At 39.3% G+C, this 22,356-nt stretch overlaps 1 protein-coding gene across 1 annotated transcript in view; it reads right to left on the bottom strand.

The window, feature by feature from the left end:
* The window catches only part of LOC126362488 (DNA repair protein RAD51 homolog 4-like), a 129,979-nt gene that overhangs the window by 19,893 nt on the left and 87,730 nt on the right, over window positions 1–22,356 (bottom strand). Inside the window, exon 6 of the mRNA XM_050007889.1 lies at window positions 4,947–5,133. Within this exon, the coding sequence (XP_049863846.1) occupies window positions 4,947–5,133 (187 nt within the window). The remainder of the gene's footprint in view (window positions 1–4,946; window positions 5,134–22,356) is intronic.

Below are 22,356 nucleotides of genomic sequence, written 5' to 3' on the forward strand. Positions count from 1 at the left end.
AAAAAGGGTGTAAGACAAGTATGTAGTCTACTGTTCAAATGTACATCAAAGAAGGAATGATGGAAATAAAAGAAAGATTCAGGAGTGGGGTTAAAATTCAAGGTGAAAGGATATCAACGATACAGTTCACTGATGACTTTGCTATCCTGAGTCAAATTGAAGAAGAATTACATGATCTGTTGAATGGAATGACCAGTCTAATGAGAACAGAATATGAATTGACAGTAAATTGAAGAAAGATGAAAGTAATGAGAAGTAGCAGAAATGAGAACAGCGAGAAACTTAAGATTAGGATTTAGGGCTACGAAGTAGGTAAAGTTATGAAATTCTGCTACCTAGGCAGCAAAATAAAGAATGATGGACAGAGCAAGGAGGACATCAAAAGCAGACTAGCAGTGGCAAAAAGGGCATTCCTTGCCACAAAAAGTCTACTAGTGTCAAATATAGGCCTTAATTTGAGAACATACGTTTGGAGCACAGCATTGTACTCCAGTGAAACACTGACTGTGGGACAACCAGAACAGAAGAGCACTGAAGCATTTGAGATATGGTGCTACAGATGAATGTTGAAAATTAGGTGGACTGATATGGTAAGGAATCAGGAGGTTCTGTGCAGAATCAAAGAGGAAAGGAATATGTGGAAAACACTGACATGGAGGAGGGACAGGGTGATAGGACACTAGTTAAGAAATCAGGGAATGACTTCCATGCTGCTAGAGAGAAACTGTAGAGGACAAAAACCAGAGAGGAAGACAGAGACTGGAATACAACCAGAAATTAATTGAGGTCACCTGTTGTAACTGCTACTCTGAGATGAAGAGGTTGGCACAGGATCAGGAGACTGATGACCCAAAAATAAATAAATAAATCTGCAAATTCAATCAGATCTTGAAAAGATATCAAAGTGGAGAAAAGATTACCAGCTTGCTTTAAATGTCCAGAAATTTAAAAATGTGTACACTCAACAAAATGCAGAAAAGTGGTGTCCTATGACTTTGACATTAAAGTGTCATAACTCACACAAATACCTGGGTGTAAAAATTTGAGTGATTTGAAATGGAGTGATCACACAGACTCAGTTTTAGATTCATTGGAAAGATAATGAGGAATACACTAAGTTAACAAAAAAGATTGTTTAAAAGCTCTTTGTGACCCATTCAAGAATGTTGCTCAAATGTGTGAAACATGACAAATGGGGCGATTAAATTTATACAAATAAGGGCAGCATAAATGGTAACAGATGTGTTTGACTCATGAGAGGGCATCAGAGGAATGCTGAAATGCCTAAACTGGCAGATTTTTGAAGACAGATGCAAACTTTTCCATAAAAGCTTACTTTCGAAGTTCCAAGAACCTCAATTAAGTGAGGAATCTAGGAACATAGTAACAGCCTCGTATGTTATCATTCCCATAGGGACACAGACACAAGATTATAATGTAGTATAAACAGGGCTGAGCCCCTGCACATTTGGCATTCAGCCACCTCACTCACATGTGCTTTGTGGGCCACATAGGCTCCTGCTTTACCTCAGGAGGTTGTTTATCAACAGAAGATTCAGTGGGCTGTTTGCCGCCACACTTCTTGCAGCTGCTAGAGCATCTGGGAGCACAAGATGCACCAATACACAGCATAAAGGGCACGGCAAACAGTGCTGAAGTTGCTGGCACCTATTTGCGTCAAGTGTCCAGACTGTATTCCTCCACTGATGGCTCAGCTTTTTGACAGTAAGTTCACACTCTGTGACACAGACTAACCACTAGCCATCTCAAGTATATGCTTTGGACCACAAAGTCTGCCACTGCTGCTGCTGCTCCCGTCAGATAATGTCATCTCACCCCTTCGCTGTGATCATTCTGTACCAGGACCTGTGTCTCAATAGTTCACAAGCACACAGTCTCATGACACAGAGCTGCTGATCATCCACAGTACCTCCCAACGCATCACAACTTATGACAATCATGGACTCTGTCATAGTGGGCAATGGCTGCACATCATCAAGATGCACTTTTCTGTTGTACTCAAGTTTGGAATTTTGTCCTTTAAAACTGTACTGAGTTTAGTTCAAGTTTAATAAACAAAGAGTTGTTATTGCAGCATGTAAATTTATCATTACCAATCACACCACTTGGCTGGGGCTATACAATAGACTAATTACAGCTTGCTCAGAGGCATTTAAGGAATCATTGCTCCTGCACTCAATATGTGCATGGAACAGGAAGACACTTAACATATGGTACTACTGGAAGTTCTCTCAGACCATGCACTCACAGTGGTTTGCACACTACAGATGCAGGTGTAAATAAAGATTTTATATGGGTTTTGTTCACCACTTTGGGACAAACCAGTAAGGGAAAATATTACTACTTGAGATAGATAATCATAACTCTTGCAAAGGTCTCTTCAAAGATCATGGAATTCCTTTGTTAAATGTCCAGTACATTGTTTCTGATTGGGGGAAATAATAAATATCAGTTTCACACTGAATGTGAAATCTGTATTTGAATGGATATGACTTGAACAAGCTACTAGAAATGTGCAACAATAAATTGGAAAGTTTTGGAAATTGAAAGAAGAATTAAAAACCTCTCTCATTAGCCATTTCTTTGATATATTATCTGCTTATCTAAATAAAAAATCAGTGCTGTCATGTAAACATTAAGCAAGTAGCAGCTATTTATTATGACTGGGAAATCAGCTTTTTTCAGAAAAGATGGTCTTATACTATTGGTGCAATGTTTAACTGTAGTCCATGTTAACACAAACAAAAAATAGGACTTTAGTGGGGCTTAATGTGGCATAATGCCTGCTGCTTTTATTTATTAATGTTGTATTTCTTAAGTCAGTCCATGTACCTGACAGTTATCCCTCATGACAGAATATATGAAATCAGAGAATATCTCAACCTCTGCAGATCCTATAACACTCTTAGAAGCACAGAAAGAGACTGTCTTCCCTCCTGCTGACAACCCTCATACACCAGTCGGGCTCTAAAGCTTGACTGAATCTAATGATCAACTACTGAAGCATTAATAAGATTGCAATTTCACAGAAGAAGTTGTATTTCAAGCATGCAACAACAGTATAAGATTATCAAGTGAGAGGTCAGTAAAACGAACAAAAACCTCTTCACTTAAAACTTCCGGGCTGATAGGCCGTGGTCGAAGTATAAAACTCTCTCCTGATGTTTCGTCTCTGACTCCGGGAGACATCCTCAGAGGTAAAGAGGCGAACTGCAAAGAGAACTCGAGGAAGCGCTGATTTTATAGGCAGTACAGAGGGCGCCACTGTCGATCACATGGTGTTGGCTATGAGATTGTCTCTGGTAATGCCAACATTCTCGATTGAAAGTAATCGATCGTCATGCTTGCAGTGCAACACTAACGTCCAAATTTTATCCAGTTTAACACCTTCGTCTTTCCTGTTAAAATTATTACGATGTTTGTCAATCTTGATAGCCTCTCTATACAAGCGTGCATAATAATGCGAGGTTTTTGCTATGACACTTGTCTCGCTGAATTTTATTTCATGATCACCTTCCTGGTAAACATGTTCCACTACGGCCGATTTATCCCTGTGACCCAGGCGGCAATTCCTCTTATGTTCAACATGACGGATGTTCACACTTCTCTTTGTGGTACCGATGTAAACCTGTCCACAACTACAAGGAATTTTATATACCAATGGTGTAGTCAAAAGGTGTCATGCATCTTTTGCTGACCTTAAAAATTCTTTTATTTTCCTGGTGGGTCTCAAAATAGTTTCCACCCCATACTTGCCTCAAACTTTCCCAATGCGGTCTGTGACCTTACTAATGAATGGAAGAAAAACTTTGCCCTTGGACGACTGTTGTTCGTCTGATTCTCTGCCTAGAGCAAAGTGCTCCAACTATATCCGTGCTAGAATAGCCATTGTTCACGAAAGTTGACTGTAGATGTGCAATCTCATCTTTTAAATAAACAGGTTCACAAAATTTGTACGCCCTGTCTACCAAAGTTTTCATTACACCTCTTTTTTGTCTAGGATGGTGGTTTGAATCTTTGTGTAGATAACAATTAGTATGTGTGGGCTTTCTATGCACATTATGGCCCAACGTTCCGTCCCGTCGTTCAATCAGACACATCCAGGAAGTTCAATTGCCCATTCCTTTCAGTCTCCATAGTGAATTGGATTTTCGGATTAATGCTGTTTAAATGTGTCAGGAAGGCATCCAACTTCTCTGCTACCACAAAGAGAAGTGTGAACACCCGTATTGTTGAACATAAGAGGAATTGCCGCCTGGGTCACAGGGATAAATCGGCCGTAGCAGAACATGTTTAGCAGGAAGGTGATCATGAAATAAAATTCAGCGAGACGAGCGCCATATAAAAAACCTCGCATTATTGTGCACGCTTGTATAGAGAGGTTATCGAGATTGATAAACATCGTAATAATTTTAACAGGAAAGACGAAGGTATTAAACTGGATAAAATTTGGATGTCAGCATTGCACCCCAAGCGTGACGATCCATTTCTTTCAATCGAGAATGTTGGCATTACCAGAGACAATCTCATAGCCGACGTCACGTGATCGACAGTGGCACCCTCTGTACTGCATATATAATCAGCGCTTCCTTGAGTTCTCTTCGCAGTTCGACGCTTTACCTCCGAGGATGTCTCCCACAGTCAGAGACGAAATGTCAGGAGAGAGTTTTATACTTCGACCACCGCCTATCAGCCTGGAAGTTTTACGTGAAGACAATACCGGCCGTGAAAGTTTACATTGTATGAACAAAAACCTGTTCTCCTAGTTTTGCTAGGAAGGATACCCAACATAATACACAAGCACATTCACAGCTTAACCTTCACATACTGTCCATTAAAATTAAAAGCACAGTGAATGTTTCAAAAAAATGTTGTTGAAATAATAGAAAAGCTAATTAATTGATAATATATTAATTTTCTCTCACCATCATTATGGCCTTCTCCATAAAAATTAAAAAATAGTGGTGGTAATGAATCAATAATAACAAGACGAATGCTGTAGTCTCCCCTCATTTCCTGGAGATCTTCTTTCCATTTTTGTAAGAACGAAAAAAGCTGATAAATGTTTCTAACATTTACCACTTTTACTTTGTTCATTATATTACCAATTTCCTGAAAGAAGTAAAACAAATAAAAATACTAATTTAATTACTGTGGACTATTTATGTATATTGTAACATACAATTACCACAGGTAAACACACATTAAACACAAAATTATAAGTGATGAAATTACCCACTTGTTGGAATAACATATTTTTTTTATTAGGTTACCTTCCATTAGGAAAGTGGATGCACTCAGTGGCTGTTATGTAATTTATAATTGATAGAGCTCAGCAATCAGTCGTCCCCCCGCCCCTGCCCACAAAACCAGATTTCGGCTAGTGCTTAGCCATTATTAATGCAATATTTTTTAATCTCGATGCATGTTAAGTCCCTATTGCTCAGGTGTCAATCACAGTTTTTTGAATAGTAGTATTCCAAGAACTGTGATGCCCAAACAACAGGGAACTAACATGCATCAAGATTAAAAAATAGTACATTGATAGTGGCTAGACACTAGCTAAAATCTGGATTAGAAAAAAAGGGGGGGGGGGTGACTGGTTGCTGCATTCTATCATTTACAAACATATTTCTTTAGTTTCTGAATTCCTCAATTCCTTTCTGATAACAACATTAAAGGGTGGCTATTGTTGCAAGAAGCAATCCATAATGATCTGGAGCTTGTGAAAACATGAAAGCATCATCATTTGAATAGCTGAAATTAGTTGACATGTGCACTTTATTGCCACATTGTCAATTTAGTCAGCTCATTGTATGTAGCCAGACAGAGTGAAATATAGCGTGTCACTGAAGAAATTAGGGTTTATAGAATCCACTTTACCTTTCTTGAAAATTCAACAATTCATTTTCAATTGCTCTCTTTAATGACTGCAAAAACAGTTTATGGCACAACTCAACAATTGCAAAACACAATATTTTGCTTCTCTACTATGCCATGGAACTCTATAATGCACTGACAATCTTACAACAGTTTCAAATACACATCCCACTGTCACTTTGAGCTATAATACAAGGCCCTTCATGCACAAAATGCTCATGACCTTCCAGTCCAGAAATTTTCTGTGTCAAAACAAATGTAAAGTCAGTAGTCTGCATGGACAGAAATCAGAATACAGGCCTTGCAACATTCCTAAAATCCGTATACTCGGGAAGCAGATGGTTTCCAAACCAGCAGTAAATCAGCTGCACATCAGACATTCATCAGCCAGTGAGACTTGTCCGGATCCAATGAAATGGCTGAAAGGTTTCAACTGAGTTACTAAATAGAACAAATGGGATGATGTGAGGTGTTTGGCAAATGTGTACTTTTACTTTGATGGCACAGCCCAGTAGTGTTTCAAGAACAATGAAGAGTAGCTCAGTTGCTGGTACAAATACCAGGCTGAACTGAAGAAAATGTTTGACATCTTTCAGCAGCAGGCTCAATTTGTAGCAGAACCAATGAATAACAGGGCCCAATAACATGGAGAAACAACACAGTCATACATATGTAATGCTTTGGCCCTATGCCACATGATAAATCTGGGTATGACAGAAGCCAACAAAATCTCAAACTTTATGACAACCTAGACTTCTTGAAAGGAGCACAGTATTTCTCAGCACCTGCTTTGACACCTTAAATGGATGTCATGCCATTGCTACTGGATTACAATGTCATTTTTCTGAACACATTTCAAGAACATTTGGATGCTTGACGATCATGTTGAAGTATGTTCTGGCTGCACATCTCTGCCTGAATTCAAAAAAGTGCTTGTTCATTGCCCAAGAAATATGGCTATGGAGTTTGTCCCAATCCAGAGAAAATACAAGCAGTCAACTCCTCCACATACTCACGATGTGAGAAGTTTTCTTGGACTGTGCTCATACTACCAGCAATTCATAAGGAACTTCTGTACCAAGGCACATCCTTGCAAGAACTACTGCAGAGAAATACCAAATTTTCCTGGAATGAGGGACAAAGAAAGATCTTTTGTTGCGCTTAAGGAGGTGCTACCATCTTGTCCAGTTCTACCACTGAATGATGAGGGTGCCAAGGATGATTTCACACTGACGTTGGCGATTTTGGAACAATAAATATGTGTAAGTTAATGCACAACTGGACTGTGTGTGCATCCCTCTTCAGTTGTGGGTCCGAATAGATTCACACTCATTTACCTTTTCACTTAGTTTGTGGAGATATAAGTACTTTGTTTCAGTTTTCTTTTTATTTAGTATTAGTTTCTCTTTTTGCAGCTACTGTGCAGGCTTATCTACCATTGACAAAGTTTTCCTTTTTGCTTCTTCCATATTAGGATTGGTCATTATGAGGGTTCCACTGTCAGCTTATATTAATGATCTGTTGGTCAAAGAACTAGGGAGATAATTCGGGTGTATTAGAAAAAGAAAAGGGCCCAGGACAAATCTCTGTGGCACGTCTAAAGTAACAGGTATGGCATTTTACCTACAATTATTTAGTGACAACTGCTTTCCTATCTAATAGATAGAATTGGATTAATGATAGTCCATTCATTACGCGTGATACCATATTTTTCAAATTTAGGTCTTAAGATATCATGTGATTCAGTGACAAATGTTTTGCTCAGATTAGGGAGCATATCACACACAAACGAACAACTTTCAAAACATTTCAGAACATCTATAACTAGAGATTTTACAGGTTCACTGGTGGATAGACCAGGCCTACAGCTGCAAAAAATAGATAAGCTTTTTAGGGTTCCATATCTCAGTTGGTAAAAACTGAACCCTTATACAATCATTTTGTTGTCCGTCTGTCTGTCTGATTGTTGAAAGCTTTCTTTTACTCGGGAACAGGGTCATATATCAAGATATAAATTATGTCACATATTGAATTCTATGGCCCCTTGGAGGGATAAAATACTGAAGCTTCTAAGTCAATGCAATAAAAAGATATGGCCACTTATGTCACATATTTTGATATTCAGAGGCGATTGGAGTTCAACATCTCATAGACGATGAGGGCATTAGGCACATAGCACAAGCACATATATGGGGAAGGAAAATAAAACAAATTGGACATGTTCTTTTCAAAGGAACAAATCCAGCATTTACATTAAGTGATTTAGGGAAACCACAGATAAAATAAATCTGGCTGGAGAACTGATCTGCCATCATCAAAAATTCATGTAAAATGTCTTATCAGTTTATCACCTTTCTTGGTTCTTTCAGATGAACCTATACATATAAAGAGTGGATGGGGGAGTAGCACAAAGTATGGTCAGGATGCAGAAAAGGTCAGGGGGGAAACCAAAATGGACTCTGGGTGATATGAGAACAGTGGGTAAGATAGGCATCATTTATGACATGAGTTCAGGAAATTACGGCCCTGATGAAAAAGTTTTTTGATGCATTCCAAGCAATTATCTTATTTAGGGGCAAGAGGTAAACTCTCTTGCTTTTTAAATGGAGTCAGGCCTATTTGATGTAGTACCGGACACACTAGGGAAGCAGACAGGTGCGGAAGTGATGAGCAGTGAAGGCGGTCTTGAGACTGGCAGGTTAAGAATTGGCAGCTATGAACAAAATCTGGCACGCTAGTGAAGAAAAATACTGAATAACAAATCAGTAGCTGAAGATGTACATTTTCTGTAAACTCCAGGGCTGTAAGGGAGAGAATATTTATATGAAAATGATGGCAACAAATGTTGGTGTGTTTATCATGAAGTTAAGAGTTGAACCTTCAGTGATATGAAAGTCAGTACTGAGAAAGACGGTATGAGATTTAGGAGGAGGCAAAGAATCTTACTTACAGAAGAATATTTAGATATTACCTCAAATTAAGCTGTTCAGCCACACTGTGGGTCAATATCCCGAAAATAATGCTAATAAATTAGAACCAGACACACGGCAAAAGTGCGTGGATTACGGAATTAGAAAAAAAGACTGACTTGTTAATTGTCCTCTTAGTCATTTCCTACATTTTATTGGTGGTATTTCATAACTGATCCCCTGGTGTACTATTTTGCTACATATATCTGCCATAGATTAAAGTCCCGCATAACTTTTCTTATTTAATTCCTGTTTAGCCTCATTAATGCCAACCTTTTCATATGCACACAGTAAATTGTTAGCTGTATTGTACATGCTGTGTATACTGTGTAATTATTCATGTTGTATCTGAACTTCAAACAAATTTTCTTTTTTACATTTTACTGTTATGTGATGTAATTAATAATTTACAGGGAGGTTATAATTCAACTTTCATTACTTGAGAGGGCCCCCCTGAAAAACAAGTGATAATAGAACAATGAAACTTTGTAGAAACATTTGTAAGGATATGCGGAAGAGAAATACCAAATAAACCATTGAAAGAAACGCATTTTAATTCCCACATGAGAGAGTAAAATTTTTTAATTGCCTGCTATATTTAGATTCCAGGTTACAAAACTTGCTCAATGAGAAGACCACCTGCATCCACCACAGCCTGGAACCACACTACAGATTTCTCTACCGCTACCCAAGACAACAGGAGGTCATGGAATGTTCAGCTGTCATGACACAGCTCTTTCACTGCTTGAAGATTGCACATAGTGTGCATCATTCTCAATCATGGCAATAGTAACCTCTTCAACAATTAGAAGTGCAACTGGTTGTCATCCTCTCCTTGGAGCAATTCCCAAATTACCAGTTAATCTGAACTTTCAAATTATGTTCCTCAAACCCAGTGCAGAAAAAGGACCTCTCCAAATTCCTTTAATGTGTCAATAAGCATGAAGAGCATCAGCACTATTACTACTATTTCAGTAAAATGACTTGATAAATAAAGCCTGCTCATCTTGTCTGACTGCAACTGTAATGCACACTGATGCTTGTGTTTCAAACCTTGGTTTCTGTACCATAGCTGGCGTTTAATGGCAAGTCATGATACTAACATTACTAACACAACTCAAATCCTTCAGCACACAATTGGAGCATCATCATATAAATATGAGTAACCATAAGGTAAATAGCTTTCTGGCTACACTGGCTCAAGATACAAAAGTTTAACTGTAACCACCCTAGGCACTGTGTTAAATAAATAGGATTTTCAAACTACATCTGATTACCCACAGTTCCTGAATCATGTACAACTGACTTTCTAGAACAATTTAATCAGTTTCATAATGATAACACATTTTATATAAGCTTCCTCTTCAATTGTGTTGCATGAAACTAACTATGACAACTGTGCAGCATAATTTATGCCTACCACACAAATGCTCAAACTGCTAACCAATGTTGAGATGTGTCCATCCACGGGAGTTGCAACCATCTTCACCATGACAGAAAGTCCTCTTGAAGTGCTACAAATGCAAGCAACTGAATTTATTTAACAAGTTATGGCTCTCCAAATATGTCATTCCACCTCTGTATCACAACGGTAATGCTTTTCCAATAGGAACAAGTATTTGCCCAGTAGTGAGAATATCTGCTGGTTAACATGGAAAATTTAGAATTGCAGCCCAACAGTGTAAACCACCTTTTGACAAGAAAATACCACCAGAAATCTGTAGTGATAATGGTTGATTTCAAACTGGACAGTTGTTAATTGTTTATAGCACAGCATCTACCAAGATTCAGTTCCTAAATGGTACAGGGGCTAATGTCTCGAGTATGTCCATCTTCAGATCTTCCACAGTGAATATGTACGCTTCAAGTGGACCACCCAGGAAGACCTACAGCCATGTCACCTTGCCTCTAAAATTCAATCTTTGATGTACTTTTATTTTAAGATTTATTGTCACTGGTGTACTATACCCAACCGTTGGAGCAAATTTCTTACTATTTTATGGCCTCTTCCCAGATCTTTGCCATCAATTTCTGCTTGACTCTGCAACACAGTTTTCTAGTAAATGCACATTTATTCCATGCCAGTTAACCTGACACTTAAATGGTTGTCATGGATTGTCCAAAGTCACCCATTCATCACCCACTCCAGCACCAGAAGACACTTTTGGTACATCACACAGTCACTGTGATGGGATCCCAAGTCCATGTATGTTCTCATTCACTCACTCCAGACAAATTTAAGATGATAAAGCCAGAGTTCTCTTTCATATTAGCACAAGGAATCTGGCAGCACTCCACACTGTACTAAGAATAGTAATCAGTCATATTCTTGTGATGACTATGTCCTACTGTTACTATGAGTCGTATATCAAGGACTTTTATATGCACATTCATGGCGGAACATTTACTCACAATCAAACACATCTGTGCTTTTTATCATACACCAGTTTCATCAGGAGGCATTATCAAAAGCACTGTCTGCACTCTGTTTGGACTCCACACATTTCTTTAAATGTCATTTGGACTGTGCAATGACACCCAGACTTTCTAGTACATCATGGATGATACAACTAGAGACTTAAAGAGTTTTGTTATGTCTATATTGATGGCTCCTTGTAATGTTGTCTAGTGAGATACAGCATCTAGCCCAACTGCAATAGCTGTTTGGTAGACTAATAGAATAGTGTCTAATGAGTGACCCATCAAAATGTGTTTTGGGGCAATGGAAGTAAAATTCCTAGGCTGCTTAACCAATTAATAAGAAATTCTGCCACCTAAAGACAAGCTAGAAGCTATTGTTCAATTTCCATAGCCCACAATAATATATGAATTATTTCATTTCTTGTGGTTTCCAAATTTTCATCCATGTTTTGTGCATATGCATGAATTTTTTGTGGTGCCACTCAATGACTTTCTAATGGTTATCCCAAACCAGGACACATGCTACAATGGACTGAAAATGAAACATCATTCACCAAAGTAAAAGATGCTATTGCATGTCTTCATTTTTACCTCATCCTCTTCCTGAGATACCTATCACAATTATGGTACTTGCATCAGCAACTGACATTGGAGCTGTATTACAACAATGTGTAAAACATGGATGGCAACTTCTGACTTTCATTGGAAAAAATTATCACTATCTCAAACAAATTGTTATATGTCTGTCTGCAATCTGTATGTCAACTACGCTGCAATCATAGAGAAATGCTTGAAGGTATAAATTTATTTCTTATCATAACCTTAAACCATTAGTGACAGTCTTTCATCACAAGCCAGACAAGGCATCACCATACCACTTGCAGTATTTGACTTCATGGCTCTGTTTGCTACAGATATTCGTACATTAATAATGAGTTCACTGGATCAGCGGGCACAGTGCCACGCATTTACATCATTATGATGAAATTTCATAGCATTTTCTGGTGCTCAGGAAGGGGACAATTAATTGAATGTGATATTCAAAGAATCATCAGACTTACGGCTCTGATGTCTTCAAAAAACATGCTCGATCATAGCCCCACATTGCAAAATATAGACATCATAAGCAAGACTGTAGGTTACAGTGGATATCCAACAACATTTAATTTCCTCTCTCTGCACTCTTTCTTCTGCAGTAGTAAAGGCTACTACACAACTGGTGAAAATGGTATTTGTTTGGCCACACCTCAATGTGGATTGCAATACATTTGTATGCCAGTGCAATGCTTGACAGTGTACCAAAAGACTGCACCACACTACAGCTCCAATTGGTACTTTCAACCCACATAGTCAATGATTTGAACATATCCATACCGACATTACTGGGCCTTTATCATCACCAGATGTATACCAATGCTGCCTGACAGCTGATCTTTACTACTGCTGGACTGGAAACTATCCAACAAAAGATGCAACAGCAGCAACTGTAGTCACAGCCTTAATCATCAGTGGATTGCCCAGTTCAGCATGGTGCTCTGCAGCACCCATCAGGAAAAACAGTTAAAGTCATACCTCTCTGATGTACCTTCACTGATGACATCCATGATTTCAGAGCCATGCATCCATACAGTTCAGAGGCCTGCTTGTACAGGCCAACTGGGGCGGCCCCCTGTCACTCTCTGGTGAGCCACCAAAGAAATAGTAATTATTTAAATGATCACAAATGAGGGCTTGGTCTGTTCTGTAATTTACATTACTGTTGTCCAGTCACTGTGTCCAGTGATACACACAACCTGTACTTTATTGTATCTTACAAGTCGCTCTATAAAATACTATGTTCCATAAATCATGTTTGTCCTTGTTACAGCAAACTTGGTGAAGAGTCGGGGTTAAATTTTTTATCCCAACATGTCACTGCCCAGAAGGAAGATTTAGTGGAACAACAGCAGACTCTCATCAGCACTCTCAATAAAGTGGCATCTGCATGTTTGCAGCAGGTTATTGTCCTGTCAGTGCAACTGTTGCACTTTTTTTTGTCATATGGTGAATCAGCAGAAGACTGGGACTCCTATGAGACATGGTTATGTCAACATTTCCAGGTTTTTCACATGGATGAAACAAACCTGTGTAGGGCTTTCTTTCCTTGCTGTCTTTCACTGTGCATTTCTCAGTTGTTGTGCCATCTTGTCCTTTTGCAAGAATTGGCCAGCTTATCATTTGACGAAATGTGCAAGTTTCTTCCAACCTATTACCATGACAGAATGCATGTCGTTGCGATGCGTGTAGAATTTTATCATATTCAAAAATGCCCAAACCCATCTTGCACAACCTGGGCAGCAGAATTACAAAGGTTACAGCAACAGGACACAACAGCAGCTACAGGCCCCCCACCCCCTTTTCCATCCTGGCCACACTGCTTCATCGAATACAAGGGTGGACCCTAGGCATTGGGCTGTTTGCAGTAAGTGTTGAAAGAGAGGCCACACTTCATTGGTGTGTAACTCCTCTTCAACCTCTTCAAACATGGCAGACAAGTAGTACTGATCGACTTAAACTGTACTGCTACACTAACTGTCCCCTGAACGAGTTGTTTAATAAACCACTGAAAATTTAAGTGGATACAGGAGCTGCATTGACTTTAGTAAACACACCAACTTACATGGCCTTCGGCTCCCCTCCCCTCACATGGGTTTCACAGAAGTTTGATAGCTACAAAAATCAGCAGATTCCGATCCTAGATCAGTTCTCCATCTCCGTCTCCTTCCTTGTTGTGGATCATTCCCATACTGCAGACCTGTTAGGGTAAGATGCCATTAATGCTTCTGGTTTCTCCATTGCTGATGAGGTAAGCTCAGTATCAGATCAAGCTCTGTTTCAGCAACTTGAGACCCTCCACTCTGAGTTTTCATCTCTATTGTCCACCCACCTTGTTTTTCTTGAGTGCGGCAGGTGTCTGTTGCATTGTGCAACTCTGAAGTCACTCAATTTCGTTTGGCCTATTTATTCCAGTTAAGAAACCGATGGGTAAGCTTCGCCTCCGTGGTCATTTCAGTGTCATGATTAATGCACAGTCCATGACAGATGCATACCCTTTGCCCAGCTCTGACGAGTTGCTTGTAAAATTATCAGGCAGACACTACTTTTCCAAGATTGATTTGTCAGAGGTGTACCTCCAGTTCCTCTTGGACGAGGCCACTAGGTTCCTTCTTGTTGTCAATACATCCTTCAGTCTATACCAATATCAATGCTTGCCTTCTGGAGTTTCTAGCATGCCACCAATTCTTCAAAATTTTCTAGAACAGCTGACATCCTCTGTACCTGGCTGAATCAATTACCTCATCAAAATCATTGTCTCAGGTTCTTCCACTGAAGGCCACCTTAGAAATCTCTGGTTGTTGTTTTCTGTTTTGCAGTATATGGGTCTCCAGTGCAATCTCACCAAGTCACAATTTTTGAGCCATCAACTCAGTACCCAGGTTTAGAGGTTTCCACACAAGGGTCAAGCCATTGTGTCACTATGCTGATGCAATTGTGGCTTTGCAGTGGCCGATCTCCGTTAAGGAACTGCAGAGGTGTTTCTAGCTGAAGCTGCATACTACCATAAGTTTTTAACTGATACATATGCTGTTTCTCAGCCCCTGGATATGCTTTAGCATAACAATGTTCCCTTTTTCTGGTCATCAGCTTGTGACCGAGCATTCACTTTGTTTAAATCTAGGCTTCAATCTGCTCAGTGTCTGGCTACTTTTTAGCCGGGTCAGCATCTCACGTTGGCTACAATTGCCTCTCAGCAAGACCTTGGCACAGTGAAGGTGCACAAATACTGTGTGGCTTGTCACCACTTGCATTCACTGTGTTCAGCAACACGTGCCCCCCCCTCCCCCACAGGTGTCTTTTCTCCCCCCTGGCCCTTCCTACATCACTACTGACTCACTGTTGTGAATGCCTACTCCAAGTTACCCTATGTGGAATGCTTTCTATCCATGCCCATGGCAGCCACTATCTTGGCCCCGTCTAAAATTTTTGCAGTTGAGGGACTTCTGTATACCATGATTACCAATAATGGGCCCCAGTTTGTTTCCCATCTTTTTGTCAGGCTAGTGGTATTTGCCACTTCACAGCTCCCCCATTGCATTCTCAATCTAATGGTTAGGCTGAACACATGGTTCATATGTTTAAAGCTAAGATGTGGGGGTATTTATCTGGCAGCTCTCCTGAAGCTGCTTCAGACTGTTTTTATGAGTTTGTTCTGTTTCACCCTGGTGAGGGACAAGAGCCCAGCGAAGCCCCTAAATGGATGCTAGCCATGGACCCTCCCTCACCTGCTGCATCTGACACTGCATCCACCGGCATCACTGGTTCCATGATGGTTCTGGCCGGTTGCACCTCTCTGGGTTTGTAGTTTCGGACTCTGGCCGAACTGGGTTCCTGCTGTTATTGAGTGGCACCGAGGCCGGCGGCTGTGCATTGTCCACTATTCTGACAGGCAGACGTCCCATCACTTTGATCTGCTGTAGCTTCACACAGCGGGGTCTGTTCTGAAGGGCCTACTGCCTCCCCCCACCCCCCTACGATGCCTGTTCCTGTGTTGCAGATGGTCCAGTTTGCACTGCAGTTGGGGTCACTGTCTGGTAGATTGCTGTATAGGGTTCCTGCCTCTGCCCCCTCTCCTCAGCTGCCATTGTTGGTGCAGCCTCTACTGCACCTGACTCCAAATATGCCACTGCCTCCATTGTTGGGATGTCATCTCTGATGCCCCTGCTGAAGCAATAATGGATGCCTTAATATATGGACAAACATTGTGACAACCTGGAGAATCCCTCACAGGCAAGTCAAACAGTATCACAGAAGCATTCGACTTGTCATAAGACCTATGCCTGCAGATTTGCATACTTTTTCTTGCTGTATCGAAAGAACATAGTATTAAGTGATCACACATTTTCTACAACTTTAATTTCTGCAAATACGTTTATGCCCAAGACAGCATAATTTGGAAACCTCTGCAACCCCAACACAACGGTCAGAACACTGTACTGATGCACCAAGTCAGAACATTTGATGTTGACATCAGTGGCTCTTCCACCGTGATATCCATTGATGGCTCTGAACTAGCATTTTCTCCCAATAAGATTCACATCAGTTCAGAAACATGAGCTAATAACAAGACACTACTAATGTGAGATTCCATGTGAATGCAAAATGCAGCCAACAAGAGCCCCGCGTGAACCCAAGAAAACCTCCAGTCATCACTTGTGCTTGGTGTAGCATATGCTTCAATTCCAAATATCACTGATACTTAGGTATTGATCAAGGGTTCCCATATTTGCTGATGCTCACCTTTGGAGTATTTTCCACATAAAATTCCCTACGAGGATTGAAGGACACACCGCAACAGCTACCAACAATTTGTTTTTAGATCCAACAGCCTCCACTGATTTAAATGTGGAACCAATGGTCAACAGTTTATCTGACAATGATGGACAAATGTCAACAATAAAATTATTGACCAGTTAGGCACAGACCAGAGAAGAAAATTATTGGATTGCAGAAAATAAAAATGACTTGATTACAATGTTTAGAGACAAATTGTGGGAAGAACACTGGGGAGAAATTTATAAAGTGAACAAATTTATGGAAATTTTAACTCTTCTTAGGGTTCCTTGCCTCTGTCCATAATAACAGAACCTTTATAGGATCACTTTGTTGTCCATCCATCTGTCTGTCAAAAACCCTCTTTCTGAGGAACAAGTACCTGTATCAAGTTGAAACTTACGTCACGTACTGAGGTCTATGATCCTTGGTGCTGTAAAACATTGAAGCTTCTAAGCCAATGCAGTCAAAAGATACAGCCAATTAATTGCATGGAGAACTGCATCAAACCAGTCTCAGGACTGAAGACAACAACAACAACAACAACAACAACAACAACAACAACAATGTCCATATTTTGACACTCACAAACTCACTCATCAAAACATTTTGGGTACTTCCTGTTGACCTAGAACCATGAAATTTAGCAAAAAGTAAGATTTTTGCAGTACAATCAAAGAAAAAATCTGAAAACTGTAAATCTGTAATTATACTGCATAAAGAAATTGTCGTTTCTTATCTGACTCTCTCTCTGTTTGTTCTTTGCTAAGACCCCTCTTTCTCATGAATGAGTAGGCTTACCAAGCCAAAATTTTTGTCACATACTAAGGTCTATTGGCACGATGGTGTAATAACTGTAAGCTTCTAAACCAATGGAGCCAAAAGCTTAGGCTACATATTTTCATGCTAGCAAACTCACTCATCATCAAAACCTAAAGCTTATTTCCCATTGATCGATAATGATAAATTTTGGCAAAAAAGTAAGATTCTACAGTACAATGAAAGGTAAAAATTTGAAAATTGTTGATTTGTAATTATATCACATGAAACAAATATTTCTTTTGTCAGTTGTTGTCTGATGTCAAACTTGAAGTTAAAACAATCAGTAATTTTGCATTCCGGCTGACTGGACTGAAAATTTAAATAGCAGACAAGAAATGGCTACATTACCCACATGACATTTTTCACAGACTAGTGTGCAAATGTTTGTCTCACACACAACTTGAAATACCATATCTACATGCAGTAATCGCTCCTCGATATCTGATGATGGGTAAATTCTGAAATGCGTCATATGAGCAATAAATTCATTCCTTGCTTGATGTTTGACTTTTACCATTCAAACCCACTAAGCCTTAATGGAGAAATAATGCTTACTACAAGAACAATCAATTGTCTCCTGCATCACTTTATGTCACATTTATGTTACCAAAATTAAAACATTCTCAAAAATCTTGGAATACCTGGGATCAATGTCTTGCCAGTATCAATGTCAATAACAGGCAAAAATGATTGAGATTTTTATTCCCAGAATAGATGAACTGTGTATATACATGATTAAGGTTGTACAGAGTCTTAAGTGCACCAGGCTATTTTAAAATAAATAAATGTTGTTACAGCTCTTGGAGTCTTGTTTTCCTAAAACAAACAAGTGTAAAACTGAACAGAAACTAGGATAAGGGGTGGATAACTATTATTACTGTATCTTTTGATGGAAAGAGAGTTTGACATAATTAAGAGAAGAAGCAATAGTCAAGAGTCGAGACTTCATTACCACAAATACTGTCAAATCCTCCACTCTGCGTGTAATATGTATTTACTTTTCTCCCACTATTATTTTATGTGAATGTTTTCTTTTCCTCATTAGTAATAGGAAACTGGTACATCACCGCAGAAGAAGGTGAAGACAGGATTGTGAAGTAATCTTTGTAACAAATGAGAAATGCCAGGAGAATATTCAATTTTTTTTAACAACTTTTGTTTCATTCCCACTTGAGAGTACTAATGTTTTAGATCTCAAACAAGAAGGACGTGTAATTTTCACTCCTGTGTCAACAATGAGTGTTGTGAATGCTATGTGCGATTAAAAGAAAAAGGGGGGGGGGGGGGGGAGGAAGGAAGAGATATATATTAATATATTACAAGTTATAAAAGACACAAATTTTTTTTAATTTCTACCTATGACTTTAACCTGCAATTGCAAGAGGAGACAGTAATTTCTCCTATGTGGCAAAACATCCACTAATCATCAAGATTTAATGGGTGGACGTATGATTGGCAACCACAGAACTTTAGAGGCAACATCAGCGTAATTTGATAGTGTCTGGCAGGTCGATAGATACACAAACAAACATAAACATACACACAAGATTCAAGCTTTCGCAACCAACGGTTGCTTCTTCAGGAAAGAGAGGGAAAGACGAAAGGATGTGGGTTTTAAGGAAGAGGGTAAGGAGTCATTCCAATCCCGGGAGCAGAAAGACTTACCTTAAGGGGAAAAAAGGATAGGTATACGCTCGCACACACACACATATCCATCCGCACGTACGTACGTACGCGCACACACACACACACACACACACACACACACACACACACACACACACACACAAAGATTTTTCATGTTTCCTATGAAAACAAAATGCCCTTGTACTCCAGATACCATTTATTTACCTTTCCAACAATTTCATCTTGTTAAGGGTTTTGCATGACTCTACTCCATCTGTGATCTTGCTGTTGTATAATGTTCATTTGTTTCATTTGCATGCAAAACAGACTTTTGTGTTGTACCTTGCACTAATAATGTTTTGGTTTCTGCATCTTGCTCTGTTAATTCACTAAGTTCCTTGTGATATCCTAGAGAAGACATCTGCAATAACATTCTGACTTCCTTTAATATACATGATCTCGAAACTGAATTCTTGTAAATTTGGACACCACCTCACTAATCTACAGTGCAATAGTTTACACGTTAAAAGAAATGATAGTGACTGATGGTCACAGTAAACTTTGGTATTCTTACCCCACAAAAAATATTCTAACTTTTTAAATGCCCATATTACCACTGAACTTTCCAATTCTGACACACAGTAAGATCTTTCTGCTTCTGATAATGTTCAACTAGCAGAACTGATGGCCTTGGGTACTTCTTTACCTCCTCCTTCTCGAATCTGGAACAAGTATGCCCCAGCCCCTGAGATGAGGCATCTGTGCACAGACAAAAATCCTTGAACATGTCAGGGCGGCTAAGAATGCATTGACTAATGCCTGCTTACTACTTTCGCTGCGGCTGACACTTATAGGCATCCGCGCTCACTGACGGATTACTCAGTCTAGTTGCAGCGTCTAAGCTAGTATCAAAGCGTGTAAACCTTTGTTTTGTGTGGTCAGTTATTGAGCATATATTGTTTGTAATGGTGGTTAATGGGCCTTCCAATGTGAAAAGGAGCAGAAAAAGTGTTTCGCTTACTAATTTCTACACATTCGGGCATCCTCTGGGCGTCTGTTATAAATGTAGACGGCTAATTCTCTCACATCAGGAGCAAACATACTACTACATTGACAACCGCTATCAGAGTCAATCTTAAAAATGCACATTTGAAGTAAATATAATTTCAAATGAATCCAGTTTCATTTTTCCTTTTTTCCTTCTTAAGAATATGCATTTTGGAATTCAAATAGTATTTTTTGTTACATTATCAACAAATCACGAACATTTGAATGACGCCTGTGACCCCTACAGGTGTCAGATAGCAAACAGACTTTAAAACTTGACCACAATACAGTCGAAGCCTATTTGAAGTAATACATCTGAGGTGTCCTCATTAAGTCAGTATAGAACATGATCCTACAGATCTTACAAGGTCTTGACGTCAGCCCGTAGCTGAGGTGTGCTTAGGAGTGTCGGCTGCGAGTGGTACCTGACGTTTCAGAGTGCTACCGGCCCGCACTCGAGCATTACCTGCCCGCACTTGCAATTGCCGGGCCGCACTGGAGAGTTGCACGCCTGCACTGATGCAGCAGCGAAAGTATTAATGTTGTTAAAGTCCTCCTGACACTTATCATCCCATATCCAAGGCCTATTTTTTCATAACAAGTTGAATAATGCATCACTGATCATCAGTTGCTGTGGTGCAAATTTACGAACAAAGGATGCAGGTCCTAAATAAGTTTGTAGTTTTTTATTCCTTGGAACTGGACAATTGTGTATGGCATCAAGGTTTTTTTTTTGGATAAGGTAATACACCTTGTTTAGACACAGCATGTCCTAAAAATTTGACTAGCTCCTTCCCAAAACTAGACTGTTTTAAATTGGCTGTTACTCCATAATCTGCTAATTGTTGAAGTACCTGTTCAATCAGACTGATATGTTCTAACCAAGTGGGTGTGGCTATTAGCATGTCGTCTACATAAACTGTAACTCTGCTGGTAGTTGCTCAGATGTTGGAGTTGTGGGTAAGTTTACATTTTGCACTCTACAATTGTCACTGGTACTTGTCGTGGGACTCATGACAATTTGTGGATAAATACTGACAGCTCGTGGTTTGTTCACTGTAGCCTGTGTATTATATATGTGCATAGTTCAAGATCCAGTAATATTTTCTTCTAACAGATTGTGGATGCTATCTTCTGCAGTTTGTAAGTTAATGTTTACTATGTTCACTATTTCATTTTCTTTTTCTGAATAGCCGTTTCTACTACATCTAAGTATAACTTGCAATCGGTTACTAACACCTCTGCAAGGGTATTACTCTTATCTAAGATACCTGCTTCAGCTTGACTAAAGATATCACTTAGATTTACATGATCTTCTCTCTCTCCTTTCTTAGCATACACTTTCAACTTCTAATGTTGCTACCCTTAAAGTAAGCTCTTCTACAGCTAGAGGTACACCTTCATAGTCTTTATTTAGTTTGTTAACTACAGTGGTTGCCTGTTTTACTGTCGAACACAACTGGTTTTGTGTGGCTTCAATATTGGTGTTTGTGTCAGTGATATTCTTTATCTGTTGCCATACTAGATCATGAGGGTCGTTAAAAGAATCTACCTTCTGTTTTAACTCTGTAATGTTACTGTTAACTTCAGAAAGTACTTCATGATTTACTTCTTTTTCCATGTCATTCAATTTTTCATCAATTTCAGTGCGAAAATTTTTGGCTAAGTCATTGAACTTCTGTGAGACCATGTCTTGCAAATCCTGGAACATGTTTTTGTTCTTGTTTATTATATTTAGATCTTGTATGATGGTGATCAGATTATGTGTTAAATTATCATTTTTTTGTTCATATTTTGTTTCACATCACTGAAATTTGTGTTGAGACTACCTAATTTCATGTTTATGTTAGATAATACAGTGCATTAGTACTACTGTGGTGCTGTCAGCTGTACCTTCCAAGTTAATGTTTGTGTTGTGAACAAGTGATGTTTGTAACGTGTTGTCAAGATTCATATTAGTATCGCTCTCCAATGTTTCATTCGTGACCGGTATGTTGCTCTGGGAAATGCGTGATACTGTCTCGTCAATTGCACACATTTTGTCATCAAGGTTATCCTGCTCTGTGGAGTATTGCTATCATTTGTCACACGTGTGACACTGATCTATGACCTACTTACACTTTCTGCGCAGAAGGCATGCATGGCACCTGAACTTCAATTGTTTGATTGTGTAATTCTAAGCCGTCATGGCTAATTCCGT

The sequence above is a fragment of the Schistocerca gregaria genome, chromosome 1 (assembly GCF_023897955.1).
Source record: "Schistocerca gregaria isolate iqSchGreg1 chromosome 1, iqSchGreg1.2, whole genome shotgun sequence".
Lineage (NCBI taxonomy): Eukaryota > Metazoa > Arthropoda > Insecta > Orthoptera > Acrididae > Schistocerca > Schistocerca gregaria.